The 26,275-nt window shown below is 36.4% G+C and overlaps 2 protein-coding genes and 1 pseudogene across 5 annotated transcripts in view; 1 reads left to right on the forward strand and 2 right to left on the reverse strand.

Moving 5' to 3' along the window:
- Positions 1–337: 337 nt before the first annotated feature.
- Positions 338–24,750, reverse strand: IRAK4 (interleukin 1 receptor associated kinase 4). 4 transcript variants are annotated; one of them, XM_063075654.1, is made up of 12 exons: positions 24,667–24,750; positions 17,674–17,843; positions 15,421–15,566; positions 14,408–14,590; positions 13,318–13,478; positions 12,341–12,405; positions 8,725–8,839; positions 8,206–8,315; positions 4,570–4,753; positions 3,671–3,733; positions 905–1,063; positions 338–779 (listed from the first exon to the last, which is right to left on the reverse strand). In XM_063075654.1, exons 2-12 carry the CDS (start codon positions 17,832–17,834, stop codon positions 738–740), a joined length of 1,389 nt encoding a protein of 462 aa, XP_062931724.1. In that variant the 5' UTR covers positions 17,835–17,843; positions 24,667–24,750; the 3' UTR covers positions 338–737. The 4 variants fall into 4 exon arrangements, with proteins under 4 accessions (XP_062931724.1, XP_062931725.1, XP_062931726.1 ...); XM_063075655.1 differs by having other exon boundaries at positions 17,674–17,840; positions 24,667–24,731; XM_063075656.1 differs by lacking the exons at positions 15,421–15,566; positions 17,674–17,843 and having other exon boundaries at positions 24,667–24,746.
- On the reverse strand, positions 11,615–11,992 carry LOC134361332 (large ribosomal subunit protein eL31-like; annotated as a pseudogene).
- Positions 24,751–24,904: 154 nt separating the features above from the next.
- PUS7L (pseudouridine synthase 7 like) overlaps positions 24,905–26,275 on the forward strand; it is a 36,084-nt gene continuing 34,713 nt past the window's right edge. Inside the window, exon 1 of the mRNA XM_063075859.1 lies at positions 24,905–24,990. The gene's annotated coding sequence lies outside the window, so the exon portion shown is untranslated. The remainder of the gene's footprint in view (positions 24,991–26,275) is intronic.

The raw sequence follows: 26,275 nt of genomic DNA on the forward strand, positions 1-26,275 counted from the left end.
AGTCAGGCCCATTCAACACAGTCTCCCTTCTGATACTCAGTCAGCTGATTAGAGACCTTAATTGCATTTGCAAAATTCCTTCAGCTTTTCCATGTAACGTAATCTAATAATGGCCATATCATCATGGGAATATCTCTACATTTGGTTTGCGGTGAATGACTGTTTAAAATAACATACTGTGAACATGATCCTATAAATACACAACTGAAATAGGATTTTATAGTTGCTTCTATAAACTTTACATTTTATATCACCTTATAGTTTAAAAAGTGCTTGTATAAATTCTGCATCATTTGATTTTCATGACTACCTGTCAGACAGGCACAGCAGATACTAATCCAATGTTACAGGTGAAAAAAACCAAGGCTCAAAGCAGCTAAGAGTTTGCCGAAAGCTTTACAGCAAATTAGTAGTGGAGTCAGTTGGGCTTCAGAACAGGGTCTTTTCACCCTATAGCCCAGTGTTCTTTTTGCTAATCCTGTAGTTTTCAAACTGTGTTGATGATGCTTAAAGAAGACATCTCAGGGACTGTTACAAGTAGGTAGAGCTAACTGTTGATACGGTGACTCTACTTTCATTTGTCGTAGATGTTCGAGGTTCATCCCATGCTTTAATAACCACTGCACTGTATCATACTGACTTGTTAAAGGTAAAGAACAACACTGAGAAAAAAATCAGTTTAAAAGATGCTTTAGATAGGTGTATACAAAAAATCAAGAGTCTATTCCAATAAAATTTTAAGAAGTTGTCGTTGTCATCTCTTGCAGGAGCTGTTGAACCTTTTAAGAAGAAAAAAGATACAAAAAAAAGAACTACATTACACAGTTTGCTTGAAATGCACACTTAGGAAAAAAATGATGAATTCTACCCCCTTCACTTTTTAAATAAGTGTAAAAATTAGTACCTTCTGAATGTCTGGTCTCTTATTTTTCTTTTCATGCAGACACTGACTAGCCACAGAGTACACAGCTTCAACTGAAGTGGGATCAGCATCATTCATCTTCACATCAATATAATCTTCAATGGTCTTTTCTTCATCTTCAATTTCTTCTTTAATATCTAGCTTTAAAATGAATGTTAAAACTTTGTTAAGAGCATCAAATAAAAGTGAAAGAAATTAACAATATAAATTTTAATTATTTAAATCAATCTACTTTGTAATAACATGAACTCTCATTTTGCTCTGTTCTTTTTAAACTTATTAAGAACTGAAGACATACAGGACAAACCATTTAAACATATGTGTGTGTATATATACATACTTACTTATTTATACCTCCTAGACACTTTCACCCATTCTATGGGTGAAAATTCATGCCTTCTAATTTTCATATTTATGTTATAAGCTCATTGCTCTTACATTACCACTAGCAGTGCTTACTAGGCTAGCAGCACAGGGCTGCCACTTGATGTGCTTCTGATAATGCAATTCCAACTTCTGGACCCAGACACTCCCTCCCTTCCCCTAACAAACTTCTCTGTGGGTACTCAGATTGTTGAATCAAAAAGAAAAAGGGATGGGCAAAAAGGGAGAGGACCACAATGAAAAAATAATAAATGAGAAGAGAGGTGTAGGACTAGGATGGTGTTATTGGTTCAATGGTTGCACCCTGAAGCATATGTCTATGTCCTAATTCCTGGAACCTGTGAGTGTTACCTTATCTAGAAAAAAGGGTCTTTGTAGACATAATTAAGTATCTTGATATGAGATCATCTGGAATTATCCAGCTAGGCCTTAAATTTAATGATAAGCATCTGTATGAGAGATACCAAGAGAAAGAAGAGACACAGAGGAGAAGACAGTGTGACCATGGAGGCAGAGATTGGAGAGAGACAGCCATAAGTCAAGGAATGCCACCAGAAGCCACCAGAAACTGGAAAAGGCAAGGAAAGATTCTCCTCTGGAGCCTCCAAAGGGAGCATGGCCTTACCAACACCTTGATTTCAGATTTCTGGCCTCTAGAACTGTGAGAAAACAAATTTCTGTCACTTTAAGCCACCCAGTTTTGGTAATTTTTTATGGTAGCCCTAGGAAACTAATACAGACGGAAAAGACTTTGAGAAGTAAAATGAAAACTACAAAAACCCTTCCAAAAGATGAATTTAGAAAACAGCAATGGCAGAATCTAGTGGTATAAAGGCTCTTGAAAAGATCACTCTCTTTTAGCTGTACTTGTATTAAAATCTTCATACTTTATGGTCATACCATAGTCATACTACATTCAAACCTCATAAATGGGTGAACAACTTCTCTGAAGTTTCACGATTTTCATTATGACATGATGAAGTGCAAAATTTGTGACTGAAATAGATCCTGTGTTTTTCTGTATTTCATCCTTACTCAAGCCAAAGTTTTGAGGCTTTTATATATGCTGAAGGGGAAAAGTGTGAGGCAAAGGATGGAATATTTAGTCCTGTAGGCAGGTAGGCCTTAACTAAAAAGCATAAGCTGCAAGTTAGTGAAACATCTGGTTCCACTTTAGCCCTCCATACCTTTTTCTCCTTGTCCTCCTGAAGTTTAAATCAATATGCTTTCTCTGTAAATCCAATCCACACCAAAAGCTTTGTCTACAGCTGTACACTAATGGTTCAAAAACTGTATCTCTAGCCCAGGCTCCTCTCCTGACCTCCAACAACCCATGGGACAGAGAATTTTCTCTGATTAAGACAAAATTTTACTTTTATGTGCTACTGTAAAAATCTAAATATTATTAAAATAATAACTTTTCACAGTATTATCTTTTATAAATATACTGTCATGTGAAATGTTACATTGCATGCAATATTGCATTATTACATTCCAGTATACCATGAACAGTTTTAAAATGCAGTTTTATAATGGACACCAGTAATGATATTATAACATATAGATATCGTACTTAAGGCTTTTCTCAAAAGAGGATAGCACCAGATCCTCAAGCAAATAAATTACATCATTTGACTTTCTAATCCCCATTCGAGGGATATCATCTGGTATATGTATATTGTCTTAATTTGTCATACTTGTTTGTCCCATTAGAACACATAAGTTAGAATAAAGTCAGTGTAGTTATTTAACTAATTTTAATAAAAACAGACATGATAGCAGGTGATTCCATAAATTGTTAATTTTATAAAAAGATCCTCCAAGTTCTTAAAATTTACTATATAGGAAAAAAAGGGCATGGTATAATTTTCCTATAGTTATTTAGCATTCAGTTAATCTACCTTATATAACTGTCAATGAATGTCTAACATGACAAGTTAGATGTTTTCTGTGATAACTTTACAAATAAAATGTTCCATAATAGAAATGGATAGACAATTTTTACTTGCAATTCTATTCTGATACAAATTTGAACAGAAGCCATATTTTTCTAAATTGAAAACTCTGCTAGTAACCACCCTGAAAGTAATGAAATAGAAATAAACTAGAGAGGACCTTGGAAATCATTTAGACATATTCTCATTTTACCCACAAAGAATATATGTGACTTTTATAGGCTTCACAATACTTCACGGCAGAGCTGAGATTAGAAATATTTAATGCTCTTTCTGTATGCCACCATGCAATTGCTAATGGTAAGATTGCCAATAGAAAATGCCATTTCTACATGCCAAATTTACCCATATAAATTTAGACTACAAACAAAAAAAGCAACATGTTTGAAAAAATTAGTCATTCAATTACCAATAACTGAGGTTCACGATGTTCATCTACAGCTGGAAGTCCAGTTATTATTTCTAATAAAACCTATGAAGACAAAAAAAAAAAAATCCATTAATATAACTCTCTAGAAAACATACTGAAACTAGAAGGAAAAAGTATCTCGATTATGAAAACTGATTAATCATTTCCATACAAAGCATAGGTCTTTTAGTATTAAAGCAGAAAGAAAATGAGCTGCGGGCTCACCACCCTTCTCTCATGGTCCTTGCATCCCGCCATGCCCATAAACAGTTCTTTTCTCCTGGTAACTTACTAAAGAATCAGCTCCACTCAACATGTGTTCTAAGAATTCCCAATCCGCCTTCTGTCTCACAGGGGAATCCTCACAAGAACACTTTTCCTTGGCTCTTAGAATATTATTTTCTAAACATCAGGTGTATTCTACAACCCCGTTCCTTAACTTCACAGTGCTATGAGGTTAAATTTCCATATATGAAACACAGATGAAAAAATAAGATAAAAAAAGCTCCCCAATTTCTCAAACTACCCACAACTACGCCTTACTGTACCTTAAAAGTTATTAGGAACAGAATGGTAGATCAGAAAGTGCCAAAAGAAAGTGAGACTGAAGTACACACTGTATGACATGATTTATTTAATGTACTGATTTAATTTAATCTTTATATTAATTCATGAGAATACATGGCAAGAAAATCATTTCTAGCAGTAATTTCAAAAATCAAGTCAAAAGTTTTACGTGTTGGGAGAAGTTTTTATAAACTTTCTGGTGTAACTAAAGTTTAATGTGAACAATTTATATCTCTACATAAGAGAGCTAAGCAAGACAGGTGGATTAAAAATACTTGACTTCAATTTCACAGTTATAGCAGAATGACTATTGTTACATACATGGAACTTACCACACCAAAGCTGTAGATGTCAGATTTGGGTGTTATTTCCCCTCGCAAAGCTTCAGGTGCCATATAAGCTGTTGTTCCCACAATTCTGCTAGTCATGACTGTCTGCACAAACTTCTCAGAAGCCCTTGCAAGCCCAAAGTCAGATATTTTGGCGGTAAAGGTTTCATCTAGTAAGATATTTGCACTGAAAAAATTTAAAGTTTGGAAAAAAAAATGTTTTTCTTTCCAAGGAAGTCAAATAGTTCCTTAGATAGATGTACGTGTGTGTGTGTGTGTGTGTGTGTGTGTGTGTGTGTGTATGTATATATTTATAGAGTATGCCATTTTATAGTATACATCATAAAAGCCTGAAATTTTTGTAAATAGATGTAGTATTCAGACTACAGTGAAAGAGAAATGATTGTCTTCTTTTCCTTTTTGTTTCTTGAGAAAAAATTTTAGGAGAATAAAAATAAAATAAAACTGTCCATGTTAGTGAGAGATATTTTCATTATTCCATAAATAATTTATTACAGTGTAACTTCCCACAAAGTCTTCCAAAATACCATTCTTAGTTCCTTTTTTTAATATTTCTCAATTCATTTAAAAATAAATTTCCAACCAAAGCATCTCAATTATTCATTTCTTTAAACTATTCTTTTTTTGGTACTATCTAAAGTCTTATGAAGAAGAATATGGCCTAAAGATCTTTATTCATTAATTACATGCATTCATTTATACATTCATACTTTCATTCAACAATACCTTATTGAGAACTCCCTGTGTTTTACAGTATTTAAGCTAAGTGCTGGGCATGGAAGGAATCTCAGAATCCTGTCTGTGACAAAGGCATATGAATACAATTTTTAAAAAACAAGTAAGTTTACATAATGGCAATTAGGTACAACAAGCTGAACAACCATGTGCCTGGAAGAACTGGAGAAAATTTCAAAGAGAAGGTGAAAACTGTGCTTAGTCTTGAAGGATTGTTTTAAGGAATAGTTACATGAGGGAGAGAAAAGAATTTCAGGTGAATGGAGTAACATGTACGAAGTGATGAAAACATGAAGGCATGGTGTATGTGATCCATTTCAAGAAACTAGTGTAGTGGAACACGAGAGAATATGAACTTTATTCTGTGAGTAACAGGACACCAGCTGAAGTTTTCATAGTAGGGAACTGATGCTACAAGACTTGACTTTTAGGACCATAACCTGGCAGTGTTGTAGTGAACAGAAGAGAACTGGTACAGACTGGTTTTAGGTTGACTAGCAAGGTTTATAATAAAGCGAATGAGAGATAATGAGTGACAAACAGAGGCAGAGCACTGGGGATAAGTGCAAATTTTGAGGCACATGCAACAGTACTTTGTAATTACTATAATACAGGGAATGAGAAAGTCTTTAGTGTGGGAGACAGGATAAAGAGTGACTTCATTTGACCAGAAAGGAAATACAGGAAGAAAACTTTGGGGTGGAAGAGATGATGAGTTTGATTTCTGACATGTTCACTACAGGCTTCTATGGGACATTCAGGCGTTTTTGGTATGGGGATACTGAAAATACAGGATTGGAAGCTGATGGTACAGCTTTGAAAGCTACCCACACATAGAAAGCAGTTTAAGTCAACATACTATCACTCAGCAAGAACCATGTAGGGAAAAACAAAAGAAAGAATGAGGTAAGAACTTGATAGAATACCAATACACAAAGGATGGGAGATAGTATTTTTCTTCCTATCTAAGGCCAGGCTTTCTGCTTCCGCTTGTGCTCCCTCCTACACTCTCAGCAACGTTCCTCTATAAATTATCTCACTTCTCCCTTCTGTTGTATCCTCTCCCTCTTATCTCGATGCTTCCCATAGGCAGATAAGCATGCTTTAGTCTCTGCCATCTTAAAATGTTCCCTGAATGACACATCTATTTCCAACTATCGCCCGTCACTAGCAAAACGTCTTAAAAGACTTGTCTACACTCACATCTTGGTTCTCTAGCTCCCACTCTCTCCTCAACTACAACCTGACTTCCCAACCCAATTACTACATGGAAATGGGTCTCTGTGGAGTCACTAAGGACTTTCATGATGTTAATCCAATCGCTAAAGCACTTGACTCTTTTGAAGACTCCCTCTTATCTTGGGAAACACTTTCTTTCTTTGTTTTCAGTGACACCACACTCTCTTGGTTTGCATCTTACCTGTCTGTGTATGTGTACTTTCTCAGATTCCTTTTTGGGATCATTTTCTTATGCTTGGTCATTAAGTTTTAAGGTTCCTCAGAACTTAATTTTGGGAACTTTTCTTTATCTATATCTCTCCGTAAGTGAATACAATCATATGATAACTCTTCAATTTTCATCTGAATACAAGTAATACACACATTTATATCTTCAGCTTAGACTTCATTCAGCTCCAAATCTGTATATCACACTCTGTGTTTAACGTCTCTGTGTCTATATCTTAAATGAACTTCAAATACGACACGTACAAAAGAGATCTCACATTTTTCACCCAGCTCCCCAACCCCACCCCAACCCGGTCCTCTTTCAGTCTTTTCTGTATAAATGAATCATACCACAATCATTCCAGAATGCAATTCTGGATGCCATAATTCCAGGAACTATTCCTGATACTTCCCTTTCCCTGACCCCTCCACAGCCAAGATAGCAGCAGGTCCTGCTGTCTTAATCTCTCACATCTACACAGTTCTCTTCATGTGAACTGCCACCATCAAGACTTCTGTGATAACCTACTAACTAGCCCTTCTCACAAACTGTTCTCTAAACTGGAGTTAAAGTGATCTTCACAAAACTTAAACATGATTCCACATTCTTACTTATAATTTTCAATGGCATTTCATTACACTTATGATAAAACTAAAATCCTTACCTTGGTTCTACAGGCCTTAGCTCCCTGCCTAACTCTATAGTTTTATCTCACATCACCACCCTTTCACTTTATACACGTCAGTCATCCTCTATTTATTTCACTTCTTGTAACTCATCAAGCTGCCATACTTCCTGTCAACACTGGTCTTGCAAATGTGGTTCCTTCTGCCTCAGATACTCTTTTCCTCATCTCCTTTAGCTGCCCTCAAATTGTGACACATTTCCTGCTCATTTTTTGGATCTCAGCTTAAATATCATTTCCTCGGGAACCCTTCTTTATACTAACACTATATACGAAAATTCTATTATTATTTTGGGATTATTTGATTGATGTCAAACTATACCTATGCTACTTTGCTAACTAGGTCATCTACGTGCTTAGCTAACATTAGGTAAATATTTAACTAGATAATTACATTAGAAGACAGAGAACTGAAAAGTACTCATGGAGGATGGATGTGATTCAGAAAGAGTGGTGATCCAGAAACTAAGAAAGAAAACAATTTCCACAAGGCAAAAGCGTTCAAAAATAACAGAATAACATGCTATTTAAAAAACGCAAAATATCAAGTAGGATGAGTACTGGAAATAGATCACTGGGTTTGGAATACAGGAGGTTACAGATGTCCTCAGTAAGAAGAGCCTTCACGGAGTGACGGGGAAAAAAAGTCCACACTAGGTTAAGATATGCATTCGAAAAGTGAATAGAAAGAGTGAGAGCAAATTATTCTTTAGGGATGGCTTTCCGAAAGCTTTTTAACAGTAGCATTTACCTTTTAATATCTCTATGAATATGATGGTTTTCATGTAAAAAACTGATGCCATTAGCTGTACCCTGGGCAATCTGGCATCTCATGTGCCAAGAAAGTGGTGGAGTACCATCCTTATGAACAAAAAGAGAGAAGGATAAAAAATCTACAGAAGATGTATAACAGTATATTTTTCCAGGTAACAGTTGAAAACAATATCATATCACTCAGAATTTAGAACTACAATTTTTTTTAAGTTGCTAAAAATAATATCTAAAAGATCAAACAGGGATTATCATTTCTTATTTGAAGATAAAAATATATAAGAGAATCTTCAAAGTCTAGCCTTGACTGATAATTTACATTTTAGATTATCACCTAAGAGAATGGCAATCCCAGTTGTTTACATATCGACTGTACGATTTTCATAGAGCAGGAAAAATATAAATTGTAATGTGGTTTACATGATCCCATCACAAAGTAAATATTAGTATTCCAACATAGAAACAGAAAGCCAAACAACCTGATGAACAAATACCTTACCAAGCAAGACAGTCTGTCTAGCAATGAACCGTTGGGCATGTAAACATACACTAAACAGAGGTCATCTCCATCACTTGAGAAGCCAAGTAGTTCTACTAAGTTTTCATGTTGACACCTGTGACAAAGAATTTTCCACGCAAAATTATTATAATAAACACATATAAATCCAGCTGTAGGTTGAAAGTTATTCAATTTACAGTTTTAACAGAAAAATGCAAGAAAACAGTATGTTCTCTATCACTTATAATGACATATGTTTATGTTTATTGTAACTTTTTCTAATTTTCTATAAATAGTTCTCTTTTCAATCAATACTGATCAACATTAGAAGCAAAACCTCTTTCTATTTTATAGTAAAAGCTCAATAACTCAGATCACCGAAACTTGTGTTAGTTTTGTTAAAGACCAGGCTGATGCTTACCTTTGTTTAGCACAATTTTTAACAATAGCACAAACAAGATTTCAAGAAGTCTTTTGAAACTTTTATGATAACACTTTCAAGGATTCTCTAACACAACCAAAGCAATGATTTGCAGACACGATCCATGAACTTTAATCATATCTAATTTGTATATGTGTGATCTTTAATCACATCTGATTATTTATAACCTAATTTAAGTTTCTTTATGTACTTGAGAATAATAAAACCAAAGAGAGCTGAAGTACAAGAAAACTGCAGGCAGCTGTGGTACAGAAGAAAGAAAACAGGGCTCAGAGTTCAAAGTCCTAAGTTTAAAGTGCAGCTCTGCAACCTCCTGGATATGTGACTATGGCAAGTTAACAACCTCGCTAAGCCTCAGCTCCTTTACCTGCTAAATGCAGAAAATAATACTTATCATGTAATATGGATGCTGTGAAAATTAAATGAATAAATACATACGAGAGCCTAGAAACGTACTTGGCACATGGTAAGTGTTCCATTCAGTGCTTATTCATTTTGCTCATTCAAAATGATCTACAATTCTGGCATTTCATTATATCTAATCAGATTTGCTCTACCCTCATAAATATTTTAAGAAGTACAAATTAAAGCAATAAATGCTCCATTTTCCACCAAATTGACACATGGTAATTATGAGTAGTTGTAAGGTTTGAATCCCTAAGCTTATGTTGGAATTTAACCCCCAATGTGGTGGTGGAAGGTGGGGCCTTTAAGAGATGATTAGATTGTGAGGACTGTTCTCATAAATGGATTGATCCACTCATGGAGTAACGAGCCTGGTTGCCATGGCTTTGTAAGGAGAGAGTGAAAAAGTTACTCACTATTGCTCAGCCCATTCTCAACCATGTGACACCCTGCATTGCTGTAGTCACCACCAGAAAGAAGGCCCTCATCGGATGTGTTCCCTGGACAGTGACTTCCTAGCCTCCAAAGTATAAGAAATAAATTTAATCTATTTATAAATTACCCAATTTTGGATATTCTGTGATAAGCAACAGAAACAGATTAATACAAGTAGTTAACATTTGCAGAGTTTATACTATATACAAGGCACTATGGCAAGTAATTTACTTGCTTTGTTTCATGTGATCCTCACAATAACTTAATGTAGTAAGTACTATTATTATGCCATTTTACAGATTAGAAAACCAATGAATAGAGAGTTAAGAAACTTGGCCAACGTCATTCTGCTAGTAAGGTCTACATATTGGCACTTATTTAAAAATAGTAATAATATTCAATGCTGGTAAAGTAGCAGTAAAGTTTGAAATTGTAATATACTGCTGGTAGGAATATAAATCATCATAATTTATCTATAAAGCCATTTGGACATACATAAGCATACTTCAAAAATTTCATGAAAGATTCATATTATTTTTTAATTCTATTTTTCCACAAACTTTTTGAAGTACACTTGTATTTGGAAAGTTTTTAAAAAAAATTCATGCATTCTCAGCTAGTAATTTTTCTTCTAGGACTATATCCTGATGAAATAAGTAGAACTGTATTTGAAGATTTATGTACAAAGAACTTTAAAGGAGCTTTAATTTGTAATATCAAAAATTAGAAACAAACCTACTAGAGAAATTATTAAATAAAATATGATCCTCGTATTATGCTAGAATGCTGAATAATTTTAAATGTTTTCCAATTATTTCTAAAGACATGGGAAAACTGCAACACACATTATGAAGCAAGTACATCAAAATATTAGCAATGGTTATCTCTGAGTGATGTGTTAAAGGGACAGTTTTCATTATTTAAAATTTTTTTCCTGTATTTCTCAGATTATCTATTTTGAACAAGTTACTTTTAGGATTGGAAAGTGGGAGTGGAAGTGAGGAGAATAAACGGTGGGAAAAAAGAGTTTTGATCTTTTTTTCAGTGTGCATAATTTTTTACTATGCATGAATCAATTCCAGTCTATTAATTCTTTCTTGAGGTTAAGTAACTAGAATTGGTGATTTACAGCGATGGGTCTAATGGGCATAATTTGTTAAATCTCATTAGAATTCAGATCAAAAATTCAGGCTCTGGAATCAGACAGATCTGGATTTGAACCCCATCTCTAACACATACTGGTTCTATGAACTTGGGCAAGTTATTTAACATTTCTAAATCTCAGTCAAAAAAATAAAAGAGAGGTTGCAACCATTGTTGTGAGGATTAAATGAGACAATGTGCATAAAGTACATAGCACAGTGCCTGGCATATCAAACACACTGTGTATAATTATTAGAATACATCTCCTGATTTGTTCCTTCTACCTTTCCTGATGATCCGTAATAGTTTCCCAGCATAGAGGGTCAATATCTTCCAAGTGTCCTTGTATACAACACTTCCCTAGTTCCTTTATGGTTGTTAACTTATATTTAAGGGCCTATTTTTCTACATTCTATTATTCTATAATTTTTTTTTGGTTTTATAACTTTATTTGACAATCAGTAGTTAGTTCTCATCCAGACTGACTAACTGCAGATTTTTGAAAGTGATAACAGGTACATAGGTAACCAAAGTATAGAGTTTGTTTAGTGAATCTTCATCCTCGTTATGCTTTCTGGACAACTGCACACGGATACATTATAGGACATTCGTTGTTCCTTTGGCCCAGACAGCTTTGTTGAGCCTGGTATCAATGCACACATCTGGAGACCCCATCTCCTTCACGGCAAATTTCTGGATCTCTCTGAGTGCCCGAGGGGCATGCTTCTTGAAACCCACTCCATTGATACACTTGTGAATGTTGATGGTGTATTCGCGGGTCACCACCTTGTGAGTGGCAGAATGGCCTTTCTTCTTCTCACCACCCCTCTTTGCAGCAGCCATCCTGCCTGACCCTTATAAATAGTTTTGGTTTTTTTTAAGTATCTCTACAATTAATCCCTTATGGATTCTGGGAGCAGAAAACATGATAATAGAAGATGGTTGAAATTCCATGAAACTCTGTTGCAATTTAAAATACTGATGGCTGTTCAATCTACAAGTATATGAGTATATGTAGTCACAGAATGGTAGAGGCAAAGTACTTTAAATTCCTCTAATCTAAACCCTTTATTTAAATTTTATATATTTGCAAATATCAGTAGTTTATGGCATACTCTGGGTAAGAAACCAGGTTCCTTACACCTTGTCTTGTTCTTTTGCATTATTCTACACAGCCAAATTAACACTTACTTTGCCATTACTTTTATTTCTTGATCAAACTGTTGTTTTAGTTCTTCAGTACTAATGTCAACCATCTGAAAAAATAAAAAATATTATTATTCACTATAACACAACACAATATAATCCCATGGCTCCTAACGCTGAAAGGGGGCTGATCTCCCTTTCTTTAAAATAATAAGGTGTTATTCTCCCCACTTTACAGAAAACTGAAATCTAGAAATATTAGTGATTTGCTCAAGGTCTCATGGCTGATTAGTGAAGGGAAAAAAATACATAAGCCTCACTGAGTTGTTGCAGGAACAAAATGAAATAATATTCATATGAGACTTTATCGCATAAAATTTTTTTTAAAAATTATGTATAACCAATAATGTAAGCAAATTTGAATGCAAAAAGAAAATCAAAACCTGCAAAAGTATTTTCAGCATATATGACAAAGAGTGACTGTCTTTATAAGATACATATGTATTCCATTGACATTTTTAGGATATAACAACAGATTTAAAATATGAGGAATCAATAAAAGGTGAACACTCCAATAGAAATGGGAACAAAGTTATTTTCATAAAATGATCTTAGTATCTTACCATTTTAATCTTGATTACGCATGATGCACTGTGTACAGCAGGACTTCTCAACATTATTTTTTGAATCTCTTAAAGTTATAGGAGGGTACTTCAAAAAGTTCATGGAAAGATCCATATTACCTTTTAACTCAAAATTTCCACAAACTTTTTGAAGTGCCCTCAAATGTATTATCATATGATTGTATGTATATGTGCATAATTGCATTTTTCTAAGGATAGGGTCAATAGCTTTCTACAGATTTTTAAATGTTAATATCTATGAGCTTTGAATGGTGCTTATTTAAAGAAAATACAAACTGAAATAATGTATTTCCTAAAGGTTAACTTAAAAGCTATTGTACAGCACACTCGGAAAGAACTCTTCCTTTTATTCTTTCTATTCCTGAAAATATGACTTACTGCTGCAAGCTTCTTCACTGCCACCATTGTGTTGTGCACATAGCCTTTGTACACAACTCCAAATCCGCCCTCTCCCATTTTATTACCACCGACAGAAACAGGCCGTTCATCAAAGTTATTTGTGACACTCTTCAATTCATAAAATGAAAAACTGTGAAAACCTATATTGTCAATAAAATAAGAAAAAAGTGCTTAAATAAAAAAGAAATTGGTTTTAATAATTACAATATTTTCTCAACTAGAAGATTTCATACAAATGCAAATATTTATATCTTTGGATAAGGCAAGATGGGAGAGAGTAAAACCATTTTTAAAATACAAATTGTAAGCTTTATATCTTCACAATTCCGTTTGGCAGTCTTTCTCACCAAATATTCTAGCCACCCACCCAAAATTCTAGTCACATATTTTCTTTAAAAAATGACCCTTTCAAGTTATATAAATATTTGCTTATTTTTTTCGTAGATTCTGTGGCTATTTCCGTGTCCTATTGCCTCTAATCACTGATAATACATTGATTAATAAAATGAAGGGGGTACTTAATAAATCAAGAGGGAAGAAACCCACAAAAGAGCTATTGTCGGTGTGCCTCAGATTGCTGCACAAAAAAAGAAAAAGAGATTTTAAAGTAGTTGTTGTGGATTGATGCCACCCCAAAACTTAGTCCCCACTGTGACAGTGCAAAAGAGGGTGGAAAATCCCATTATGGTAATTGAAAGTGGGGAGTTGAAGAGGTGATTAGACTGTAGGACCGTGCAGTAGTGAATGGATTAATAATGATCATCAGTGGTGTGGCTCTGAGGACTTTAAAAGGAGAGCACATTAGAGTCTCTCTCTCTCTCTCTCTGTTCTACAATATTTGCCACATGATACTCTGAGCTGCTATAGTTACCAGTAGGACAAGGCCCTCACCAGATGTTCCCTGGCCTTTAGACTTCCCAGGCTCCGAAATTGTAAGCAATAAATTTCATTTTCTTTATAAATTACCCAGTTCCAGGTATTCTGTTATAAACAACAGAAATGGATTAATACAGCAGTGATAGTCTTAACAACACATCCACTAGTGGAAAACACTGAAAATGTTACTTACGTGTATCACTAACTTCTAAACTTTTATTTTCTGGACTTGAGGAGTCAGGTGGTATACAGTTTTGTTCAAGATTCTGCACAGGTATCACAGATGTCCTGTCTTTTCCACAGAAAGGCATCTGTTTCTGCTGAACTGTTACAGCTTCTTTAGAAGGTAATGTATTAATAGTTTTTGGAACAGCATCTGCCAAATGAAATAAGATACAAATTGTCCTTCCATAAGAAAGAATTTGTAAAAAATTTAAACTAGGAACTTGGTTTGTTTAATATCATTCCAGTTTCCACAGGTTGGCCCTATATTCTCATAGTACACACAAGAAGCTACCTAGAAAGAATTTGAAAATTGTGATAAGGATGGGTGGAGAGGGTCAGGCAGCATTATCAAGAAGTGGTCCACGAGCAACCTGCATCAGAGGTATGAAGTAGTACTTGTTTAAGAACATAGACCTTGAGCCCAATTCCAGAATTCCGATTAAGTAGGTCTGGAAGAGAGCCCAGGAATCTACATGTTTAACAAGAAATACAAGTGATTCTTATGCACGATAAAGGCTGAGAATCACTGGTGTGAATGGCATCAAAGGAAAGAAAGTAAGGTTACAAGGAAGGTAATTAGACACTAACACACCAAAATACAATGTAAGGCAATCATGATCATAGAGTCCCAGCAGGTGGAAGTTGAAAGCAAAAAAAAGCAAGAGTTCAGAAGGATGAGTAATATTTTTACAGCCTAAACTAGATGCCTGAAGTCTATATCCTCCTAAACTTCCTGTAGTTCCCAAACTACCTGACTTTAATGAGATCAGACTCAACATGAAGCTTCTACTACCTTAGCAGCAGAGCCCACAGTCTCCTATGTCGGGGGCACTTGTTAAAGAGTTGGGGAGAGCTGAAAGAACAAAAGGAACTTCCAAATGTAAGGTTCCTCTACTATGAGAAAAATGAAAGAGTAAGAAGAAATGTTTCTATCTCTGTCATTTGTCCTTTCACCCTAATTGTTGACACCCTGCAGTTTACCTGGTAGCAAAAGACTCGCAGGAGCAAAAAACTCATTTTGGACCAAGAGATCCACAAGATCACCAACTGTGCAATTTGTCGTACCCCAGTCAAATAGCAATTCACAAGTGGGACTTTTTCCAGTTTGAAGTAATGCTTCAAATCTCCTTTAAAGCAAGTAACAAAGAAACAAAATTAGTATATAAATTGAGTACATGTGAAAATAGGAATTAATCCCCCCATCCCTGTCTCACTCATAGCACCTCCTATAATATTAAAGGAAAAGAACAGCAAGAGAATCAGTAAGAATTATAAATAGACAGGAAAGATAGACAGAAGGAAAAAAGATGCCAAGATGATGATGATAAAAGTTAACATTTACTGAGTACTTACTGAATATTTACTCAGTGGACTACAGGATGTACACATGTGAACTCGTTAAAAGATACTATGATTATCATACTAATTTTACTAATGAGAAGGCCAGGCTTGGAGAGCTACAGCAACCAGCCCATAGCCACACAGCCATATGATGTATCCGAGCTGAGATCTAAATTCAGATCTCACTTGACATATTACTTCCCACAAACTTATTAACTCTGCTAGCTATATAACTTTTAATACATCAGTCTGCTTAAGTAGGTAAATAGAATATACACAAACTTAGAAAATCATTCCTTTCATCTTAACTGTATTTCAATTAAATTGAAGGAAAAACACAGATGTTTTTCATTCCATTTCTTTAAAATTAAAAATTTGTTTTGAAAAGTAGCATTTAAAAACTTAACCCATATAGCTTTTTCTTTTTTTCCTCCAAATTTTTAATTTTGAAAATTTTCAAACTTACAGAAAAGTTGAAAGATTTACACATGGAACAACCATTTACCCTTCACCTAGATTCACCAGCTGACCAGTTGATTTCATTTTGCCACATTTGCACTCTTGCCCGTGCTCTGTGTCAATCTGGGTCTGTGTGTGTGTTTCAGAGTGTAGGCCAGATGTCTCGAAGAATGTCCCACAGTCTAGATCTATCAGACTATTTTTTTTATCATTAAATTCAGTATAAAATTTTTGGTAAGCACACTACATTGCCAATAATGTGTCCTTCCTGCCCTATCACATCCAGAGGCACATAATGGCATTTTGTACTGTTACTTGTGACACTAAGTTTGATGACCTGGTGTAGGAGGTATACTTCAGTTTTCTTCATTATAAAAGTATCTTTCCACTTCAAAATTCATAAGTTATTTGTTGGTAGTACTTTGAAATCTTGAGTTTACCCAGTTTATCAACAACTTTTCACCTTATGCTTTTAGTCTTACTGATTAGCCTTTTGTGAATCAACTATCTAATGGTGGCTGTAAATTGGTAACTTTATCATTCTTTTAATAATTATTTGTTGGCATTATTCTGTGAAGAAGAGCTTTTTCTTCCTACCACTACTGTCCCTACTGTCCTCCATAAGTTCTTAACAGTAATATCATCAAACGATCTTTAAAAATTAGTTTTCAAGGCTTAAACTTGAGCTTCTTCCAAGTACTTTAAGACGTTGCCCTTCACATGAGAAGACATTTCCTGGAAGGACTAACATGGAATCCAAAGCTTTAGGTTCTTTACCAGGTTAATGTTGAAAATCAAAATTTCTTTTCCTCTTGCTACCAAAGACAGATTTTGACATAGGTTTTAACTGCAATGACTGACAAAAATAAAATCTGCACTTATATTTCACACTATATCAAAGAGACATGAGTAAGAGGAAGAATGGAAATTATCTGAAGATAGCATTGAAAAATTCCTGGCTAAACTCTAAGAATTCTGTTCATAGATGTGTACACTTACAAGCAGGAACTTTAAAATGTCAATTTGAAGAACTCCCCAAACATTGTTACAGTGTATTAGAAATTGACACACTTAGAAATTTAGGCTCCAGAATTTTACTAGAGATTCTTAAATCATTCTTATATTCCTTCAATCTGGATATGAGGTAGAGTGAACTGTACTTGGCTTGCCAAAAACAGAACCAGAGTAAAGGTGGGAATCTTGAGTCTAACCCAAAAACCTATTTGCAGGGATCACAATATTAGCCCAGCTGACATACTAGAGAATAAAGCAAAAATTGGAAAAAAAAAAAAAAAAAAAAAAGATACTTATTACCATGATCTTTTCTGCAGTAGAGAGGTTCATGTTCTAAACTGCAACGCTAGACATATTTATACTTATTAATCATTCTAGATTGTGATGTAAGAATTTAAAAAGAAAAAGAATTTTAGTTACCTTATGTGAAACTGATTGTATCTATCATCACCAGATGGTTTTTTAATAGCTATGGCTAACTTCTTCCATCCTTCTTGAGGATCAATAAAATCTGACAGCTTCCTAATTAGTCCAACATTGAGGCAGCGCACATATGTTGATGGTGTTACAGGTTTGCTCATCTTCTACTTCTAAAATATGGAAAATTCTCATTAAAATTTTACAGTAATTTTAGAAATGTTATCTGTAAGCTTATACATCATGCTTTGTTATATCATATGAAATGTTGGTAACTGATTGTGCCATAATAAAAGAACACTCCAAAGTCAAGTAGTGATATCCTAAGAAGAAATTAAAATTATAATTTATTTGTCTAATTGTCCCCTGGGTTTGCTTTCTTTTCCACCTATAAATATCAATAAAAATTGGAGAACTTTTTTCCAACACTGATATTTTCTAAGAGAAATTTACACAAAGGAGCAAAAATTTTACTTTATTAGAAAATTTCCTGTGAGCATATTGAAAAACGAAGTCTACTAATTAAAAAAGATTTACTTTTCAATATAAAATATTTTTCTCAATCAGTACTTATTTACTATTAAAGATTATGCAACACTCTGAATTAATTTGCATAGCATTAAAAGATATGGTCCATCCATGTACTTTTCACATAGCATGCTCTTCCTTGACCCCTCCACATTTTTGGAGTGATCGAGATCTGCCTGACCACAGCTCATTCACTACTAAGCCAAACCCTGTGATTCACCACTTTAACTTCTGTGTAGACAGAACCTTTATTTCCTTAATCCCCCTTTTCTTCTGCTACTCCACCCTGGAGAGCTGCAGCCAGGAATAAATCTCACAATTTTATTTGTACATCAGAGCTGCTGAATTTAGCTATAAAACAAGATAACTGAACAGACTGGAGTGAATACAAATTTATGGTAACCCCCTTTCCACGGGGCCTTCAACATTGCTGCTAATCCTTCCACTTGTGTTCTGAGTGACTATTTCATACTTTTACTTCTCTCCATGTGGTTTTTATTTTTCTCCATATCCCTCATTCTCAGTAGGTAATGATGTTTCCTTTCAATTAATCAACACAAATAGACTCAGATATTCTTCTGTCAGTTATTTCTGCTTCCCTATATATTTTTATTTTTAAAATACAATACAATTAGTTTTTGGAGTAAATAAAACATTCATATGGTTCAAAATTCAAAAACATAAGACTAAAAAGCAAAATGTATCTCTGTATCCTAGGCTCCTATGTTAATATTCACTTGTTCTCTTTGGTCTTCCTTGGCCAGCACATCTATGTAGGTCTACCTGCAGTCTACCTGATTATTTTTTATCATTGCACAATGTATTTGTAACCATATATATATATATACATTTTTAAAATTTTAATTTCATTTTTTTTTGCGGCTGGCCGGCAGGCCCCTTATACAATAAAGTTCCATGAGTTTAGGAACCATGCTCATTTTAGGGATGAATAAATTATTGTCCAGTCCTATACTAGCTGATTTATATATTTCACACAATCCTTTCAGTGACTAAGGCAATTTTAACATCTCTATTTCACAAGGATAGTAAGTAAAAGATCAGACTCCAAAATTCATGCCACATGACCTTGCTTCTATAACTCAATGCACTGTTCGTGCCATTCTTTTTTCCAGAAAGACCATTCCTTCCCTTTCATTTATGCACACACTCAGCAATCATATCAGACTTTATACTAAGTGATGGGAGCAAAGAAAAAAGAAAATCTTTGTTCTCAAGCTGCTCAGCCGATTAGGGGATACAAACAATTACAAGGAATGATAAATGTTACAGGAGGTATATTCACTGATATGGAGCCCAGAGAAGAGTGTCAAGCAGAGGCAGTCTGAAGTAGGAATATCACGACAGATTTGGTTGGAGTGGAAGATTAGAAGGATGAGTGAAAGGGAATGAAGATAAACCCAAAAGGAAGTTCCAGGCAGAGGGAATAGCATAGGAAAAGGCGGAAGAGCATGGGTTAGGTTCAGGCAAGTTTGCTATGCATGGACCATAGGATGCACATTGAGAGGTGGCAGGGCCAAATCATCATGTGCCTCGTGCTAAGACAAGGAGTTTAAACGTATACTAAAAGTTGCCGGGAGCCACTTCAGGATTTTAAGGAGTGATGTTATATGATCTTATTTGGTTAAGTGGATTCCTCTGGATAAAAAATTTAAGGGATGTATATTGAGGCAAGGAGACCAGTTTAAAAACTTTTACAATAACCTAGGTGAGCAGAAATAAGAGCATGAAAAAAGTATAAGGTCAGGGGATGGAGAAGAAAAAGACTCAAAGGTTTAGGACAGATCAAAACAGTTTCATGAGATCAGAGATAGAGGAGAGTGGGAGAACAAAGTAGATAATTCGTGGGTGTTTTGGCTCATGTTAAATGTGAAATACCTACCTACCTACCTCCAGCACCATCTAGGGGAACAGGCACCAACTATGGTCTGGAGTTTAGAAAAGAGGTTTCAGCAAAGAATGCTTACTATGTAAGTATTCTCACATATGAATTGAGGGCATAGATGCAAATATGGTTGAAGCAACAAGTAAAAATGAGGTTGCCTATTAGGAATGTATAGAATGGGAAGAAATGAAGTGAAAGAATAACTTTAAAAAGTATTGATAAGTCATGAAGGTCAGAAGAAAACCAGGACAGTAACATACTTGAGATTTCTAGAGTGGCGGACAGGTTGGTATAAAAGACTCAGAGACATCAAATAAACATTGATGGGTATGTTAGATTTGTAAACCAGAAGGCCACTGGTGACTTAAGAACAGTTGTAAGTGGAACAGTGAGTGAATAGTAAAAGTGTCTTTTCCCAGAAGTCTGCGTATAAAGTGAAGGAGCGAGAAAGAAAACTGAGAAGGCAGCAATCCTCAAACTTGGTCTCAAGACCCTTCACACTTTTAAAAATTACTGTGGGCTCCAAAGGGCCTTTGTTTATGTTGGTTATACATATCAACTGATATTTACTGTATTAGACATTGAAACTGAGACATTTTTTAGTTATTTATTAATGCATTTAAAAATAGCAATAATAAATGTGCTACATGTTAGCATACGTAATATATTTTAATAAAAAAACCATGTTATTAAAATAGAAGAGTGACTTTGTTTTATAGTTTTGCAAATCTCTTTAATGTTTAACTTAATAGAAGATAACTGATTTCTCATATCTGCTTCTGCATTCAATGTGCTGCAATATGTTGTTTTGGATGATGTATATGAAGAAAATCCAGCTTCACATAGACATATAGTTGGAAAAGAAAGGAGTATGTTAATAGACTTCTACAAAGTACTTTGATCCTACACTAAAACTTGACAAATAATGACTTCCCAAAGGTAAGCTGCAATGTGGAATCTGAAGCTGCATCAGTGAACTTTGCACATTAAAATCCATTGCATTCTGAATAAGTCGTTTACCCATACGTGATTTTAACCATACCAACCTCTGAAAGAGTCTCAGGGACCCCAACCATACTTTGAGAATTGCTGGTATATGGGTTTAAGACTCACCTGGTTGATGATATAAATGGGATAGTGAATAGAGTATAAGTGACAGGTCAGCCTTGAATAAAAGGAAACCTCTTCTGAATCTAGAAAGAGGTCAGCGGACTTTTGAATACAGTGCGTTTGAAGGGAGAGGGAGAATTTCCACACAATGTTATTTTGTCTGTGAAGTAGGAAGTGAGGTCATCTAAAAGAATTCCCCAAGTACCTTAAGGACCACCTGGCAAATGCCTACTATTCTTCCAAGCCCAACTCAAAGGGCATCATTGGCTTTCCCTGATAGTCATCTCTTTTGCTCCAAAATGTCACCCAGTCATTCTTCTATTATAAAAATTATTATGTTTTATTATTTACGTATCTGCCTACTCTGCTAGACGTGTGCTCTCCCAGGAAGGGGCCCAGCCAAATTCAGTTTAGCAGGTACTTAAAATATTTGTGTGGAATGAAACACTGATTATTTTTTTTATTATTATTTAGAAATCGTATCTGCCTATAGACTTTGCAGTTGCCCCTTTCAAGTTATTTTTCCTTATTTATCCAAATTCTCTCCACTGTAAAAAGTACTGTGAGTGACAAAGCTGGTAAAGGTAGAGCTGCTTAATAATCCTAAAAACTATAGTTAAAGTACAGGGAATTAAGAATAAAAACAGGCGATATCCCTGTTTAAGGCCAGGGATAAATTCTGTAGGTCTCCTGCACCCAGATTTCTAGCAGAGGTGAGGAACAGGAAGGCCTTCTGACAACTCCTCCACACATAGATGCTAAAAAGTTCTAAATCCCAGAATTTAAAATCTTACTTTAAACATACATTCATATACCACTCCCAACCACATACTTGGAAGAACATAAGCCAAAATATTAACAGTGGTTATCTCTTGATGATGATTTTTATAGTAGTTTTGTTTTCATTTTGCCTTTCTGCATTTTCAGCAATGAAAATAGACTATTCATGCAGAAAAAATTTAAAAGTGCCATCTCTTTAAAACTATTCAAGATTTAGTACACTTAGGATTCATAGAGGTGGAACATGATATATGGCTTACAAATAAATAAATAAATATCTCTATGACTGTTCTCCTATACCATTAATTCTCATAATAAAGTGAAACCATTCATATTTCCAAATAAGACAACTCAGACAAGTACACAAGGTGAGGTGGCAATTGAAAAATATACTAAAATCAGTGTCTGCTTGTGAAAACCAATGCCTTTCCCCTCATACACACACTCTTAAACAGACCAAGTACTATGCCCCAAATAGGAATTGAAAAAATTCTGGTCAAATGAATTAATAAAGTTTTAAGACTGTTTCCATTAGCACTGTGATCGCAGAAAGAGATTGCAGAGTGGTGGAGGGAAGATGGACTTTGAGGTTGCATGAGCCTGCGTCTTAATCACAGCCAACTGTGACAAGGGCTAGTAAGTCAATTTCTCTGGACCTTAGTTTCTTCATCTGAAAAACAGATAATAATACCTAAAAATTGCTGTAGAAATTAAAATCAACAAACACAAAGGGCCTAATCTTGTCACATAATAGGTGGTGAAAACAAAAGTAGCAATTATTACTTTCTGGAGAAATGTATTTTTATATCATGTACTTTTTAAAAAGAAGTGTGCAGAGTTGTACTTAAGCTCCATTTTCAAAACAGTGGTGAGGTCCTACTGACAGTACAAATAAAAGATCTGAGGTTATAGCTAAGCTTTTCAGATGGTGGCAGTCTTACTTTATCAAGCACAGTACTCTATAAATTTTCTAAAATACGTTATTCACTTCCACACATTCTTAGAGAAATTTGCTAGATTACCATTATTCTTTATTTTGGACACCTCACCATCAGCATTATGTACACAAGCCAGTGATACCTTCCATACTTATTATATAGGGCTGCCTTTCTCTAATTGGTGTCACAAAAATTAAACATAAACATCTTTCTCAAACATTGATTTAACTCAATGCTAAGTAAATTAAAATGTTTTGGATATATTTTTTAAAACAATATATGATTCATTCACCAAATATTTATTGTGTACCTACTTTGTGCTGGATATTGATCTAGGCCCCTGGAAATGAAGCATTAGGAAAATTAGAAGGAAAAAACAAAACAAAACAAAGACCTAGTGCCAAGTGGAATGAAAAAAAAAACCACCACCACAAAGAAGGGGGTTGCAATTTTCTACAGGATAGTCAGAGTGACCCTTAATAAGAAGGTGCCATTTGATTAAAAATTTGAAGAAATGAGAAAGCCAGCTGGTGGGGTGTCTGCAGGAAAAGTTTCTGGGCAAAAGGAATAGTAAACGCAAAGGCTGGAAGTGGACCTATTGAGAAACAGCACGGAGATGGTGACACTGGAGAAGAGGGAACAGGCAAGTAGCAAATGAGGTCAGAGAAGTAAAGGAGCCAGGTCTGTCAGGGCCCACAGCTTCTGTATTGACTTCGTTTATTCTCTGAGGGAGATGAGGAGACTGGAAGTTTTGAGAAGAGGAGACGTGCTCTATACTCACGTCTTAATAGGACACTTGAGCTGCTGCTGAGAATAAAGGATGTTGTCCTAAGGACAGAGAAGCTGCAGAAGTCCTAGGATCCTGAATGTATTCTGAAGTGGAGCCAATAGAATTCTTTGTGCTGATGTGGAGAGTGAACAAGTTTCCTGACTTATTGAGAAGGAGAAAACTGCAAGGAGCAAGTATGGCCCGAAAGATTAGAAGCTGGGTTTGGACAGGTAGAAAGGAAACTTCAAGTAGAATGCTTTGCAAGAAAAGAGAATGAAAGAATTCTAAACTTTCTGAGAGACCTTTTCAAGGATTGATTATCCTCAGAAAAGGAAAAAGTAGATTTAAATATCCTCTGCTGTTAGGGATCCTTGGGCTGACGTTTTGGAGGCACGAAATAGCGCGATTTGTTCCCATTCTAAATGGCTAGAAGTGCTTTCTTACTTTCTCAAGGCTTGCTTTTTATCCCTTTGTTCCCTCTCTTGCTTCCAAGCTGTCAGGAACTTTCTTCCCATCTGCTCATGTACTTATCTGGCCTACACCCACTCCCCACTTTCTAATTCCCTGGAAGCTTGCTTGGAACCCGGAGAAATACTCTAATTCTCCGATGGATAAGGCTCTCTGCAGGGTGAAGCTTTACTTCCTGGTTCTCAGGAAAAACGTTTCATTTCGTAAAAGGGCTCACGGAGCACACAGCCTGGGAGTTGAGAAACTTGAGGCGAGGTCCGACTGAGCCACCAAACGGCTGGGGGACGCCCTCCCACGCCAGGGACCCACCCAAATCCATATCCTGGAACGAGCTCTGTCCTCGCAACCTACTTCCTCTCTAGCTGTTCTCACTTTGATAACAAGGCGATTTCCGTGCCGCAGCGGTCCCCTCGACAACCTTGAAGCAGAGGGACAGAAGCCGCGGGGCAGACCTCGGCCGAACTCAGATGAAGGAGGCGCGCAGGCCAGGAATCTCTTACCTGCCAGGGCGGGGCCGTGGGGCGTGAGATGGGTGCCGCGCGGCCGAGCGCGCGCCCACAGAACTAGCGCTCCAGGAAGAGCCAGGGCGGGCGGGGCGGGCCCTACTCGGCAGGCCACGCCCCAGAACACGCCCCTCCCCGTTCCCGATTCCTCTTGGCGCCTCCAGGGGGCTCCACAATGTGAGAAACTCCACGTCTCCCGTAGGGCGCTTCTTTACGTGGGAGCCTGCCCTTTAAATACGTCCTTGTCGGAGGCTGAAAAAGGTTGGGCTTCCGGGCATGCGCACTGCGTTGTGCCGAGGAGTGCCTTCACCTGGACTCCAGGTAGACCGGGTTGAGCAGCTTACGCGATGTGGGGATTCTGTCTGGGGTGGTGACAGTGTCGGCATGGAGGATCCCGACCCTTTGTCCCAAGAGAAGGGCGACGTGGGCCAGTGTCGCGCCTCGGGACGAGCTGGGGCTGGGGAGAGGGAGGGAAGAGAAACGCGTAGAGCGGCTGGCAGTGTCGGGGATACCTTTGGACGTGCTGGAAGGCAGCGCCGCTGGAGGCTTTAGGTCTGCGGAGTGGTAGCGTCCGTAGGACTGAGTTCGACAGAACTTGGGCGATTGGTGAAGGAAGAGCATGAAGGAAAACGAGCTACCTTTCTCCATTTCTAACACCTACCCAGGATCCCTTTTCAACCAACAATTCCTCAAACACGGGCCGGTCAAACCACCCTCCGCCCCGCACTCTCACCAGCAGATTCTGCACCTTCGTGCTTAACTCCATGTGGGCTCCTTGGCTGTCCTCCAGCTCGGTTCCACTCTTTTGCTCAGATGCTTGGCTGGAATTCACTCGTCGTTACATTTTCCCCAATTTTTTCTACCTGTTTCACTAACTTAGAATGTCTTCGTATCTTCCTCCCTTTTTTCTGGGGGAAGAAAAGATCGTTATTCTTTCAAGGCCAATCCCTACAGCTGTGCCCTTGATCACATTGTTTCTCATTTCCTCTCTTACTCCATCAAATGCATCCTGCTCAGTTGCTAGAGTCATCTTACTAAAGCATTTTTTTGGACTGTGTCACTTTTCTACTCAAACATTTCTAGTAGCCATCCATTGACCACCCAATAGATTCGAAGTCCTTGACGGGGCATTCAGTGTCTTCCACAGTCTGGCACTAATCCAGCTGTATTTTCCAGAACTGTACTAGAAACGCCCCTCCCCACCCCCTTACTGCTCTGTATCTGGGCTGTTTACTTTTCTGTAACACACTGCATATTTTGTTTGCATGTTACTTACGATGTCTCTGCCTCATTTCTATCTCTTGAACCATTTCAAGGAGGTCATTTCTTGCATTTTGCCTCTCCTGAGTGTCATAGGCAAAAGTGATCCTTCTTTCTTCCTCTTCACTCTTACAGCTCTGATTTTGTACGAGTTGTTTCATTTATTCAACAATCAGTATTGATCGTAGACCTGTGTGCATGGCACTGTTCTAAATGTGGGATACTTAGTAGTGAATAAGGCAGACAAATTTCCTGCTCACATGGAGCTAACATTCTAGTTGGGGGAAATAAACAATAAATAATAAAGAAAAAACAACTAGAAATACTTTGCAGAAAGCTAAATAGG

The sequence above is a fragment of the Cynocephalus volans genome, chromosome 12 (genome assembly GCF_027409185.1).
Source record: "Cynocephalus volans isolate mCynVol1 chromosome 12, mCynVol1.pri, whole genome shotgun sequence".
Taxonomy (NCBI): domain Eukaryota; kingdom Metazoa; phylum Chordata; class Mammalia; order Dermoptera; family Cynocephalidae; genus Cynocephalus; species Cynocephalus volans.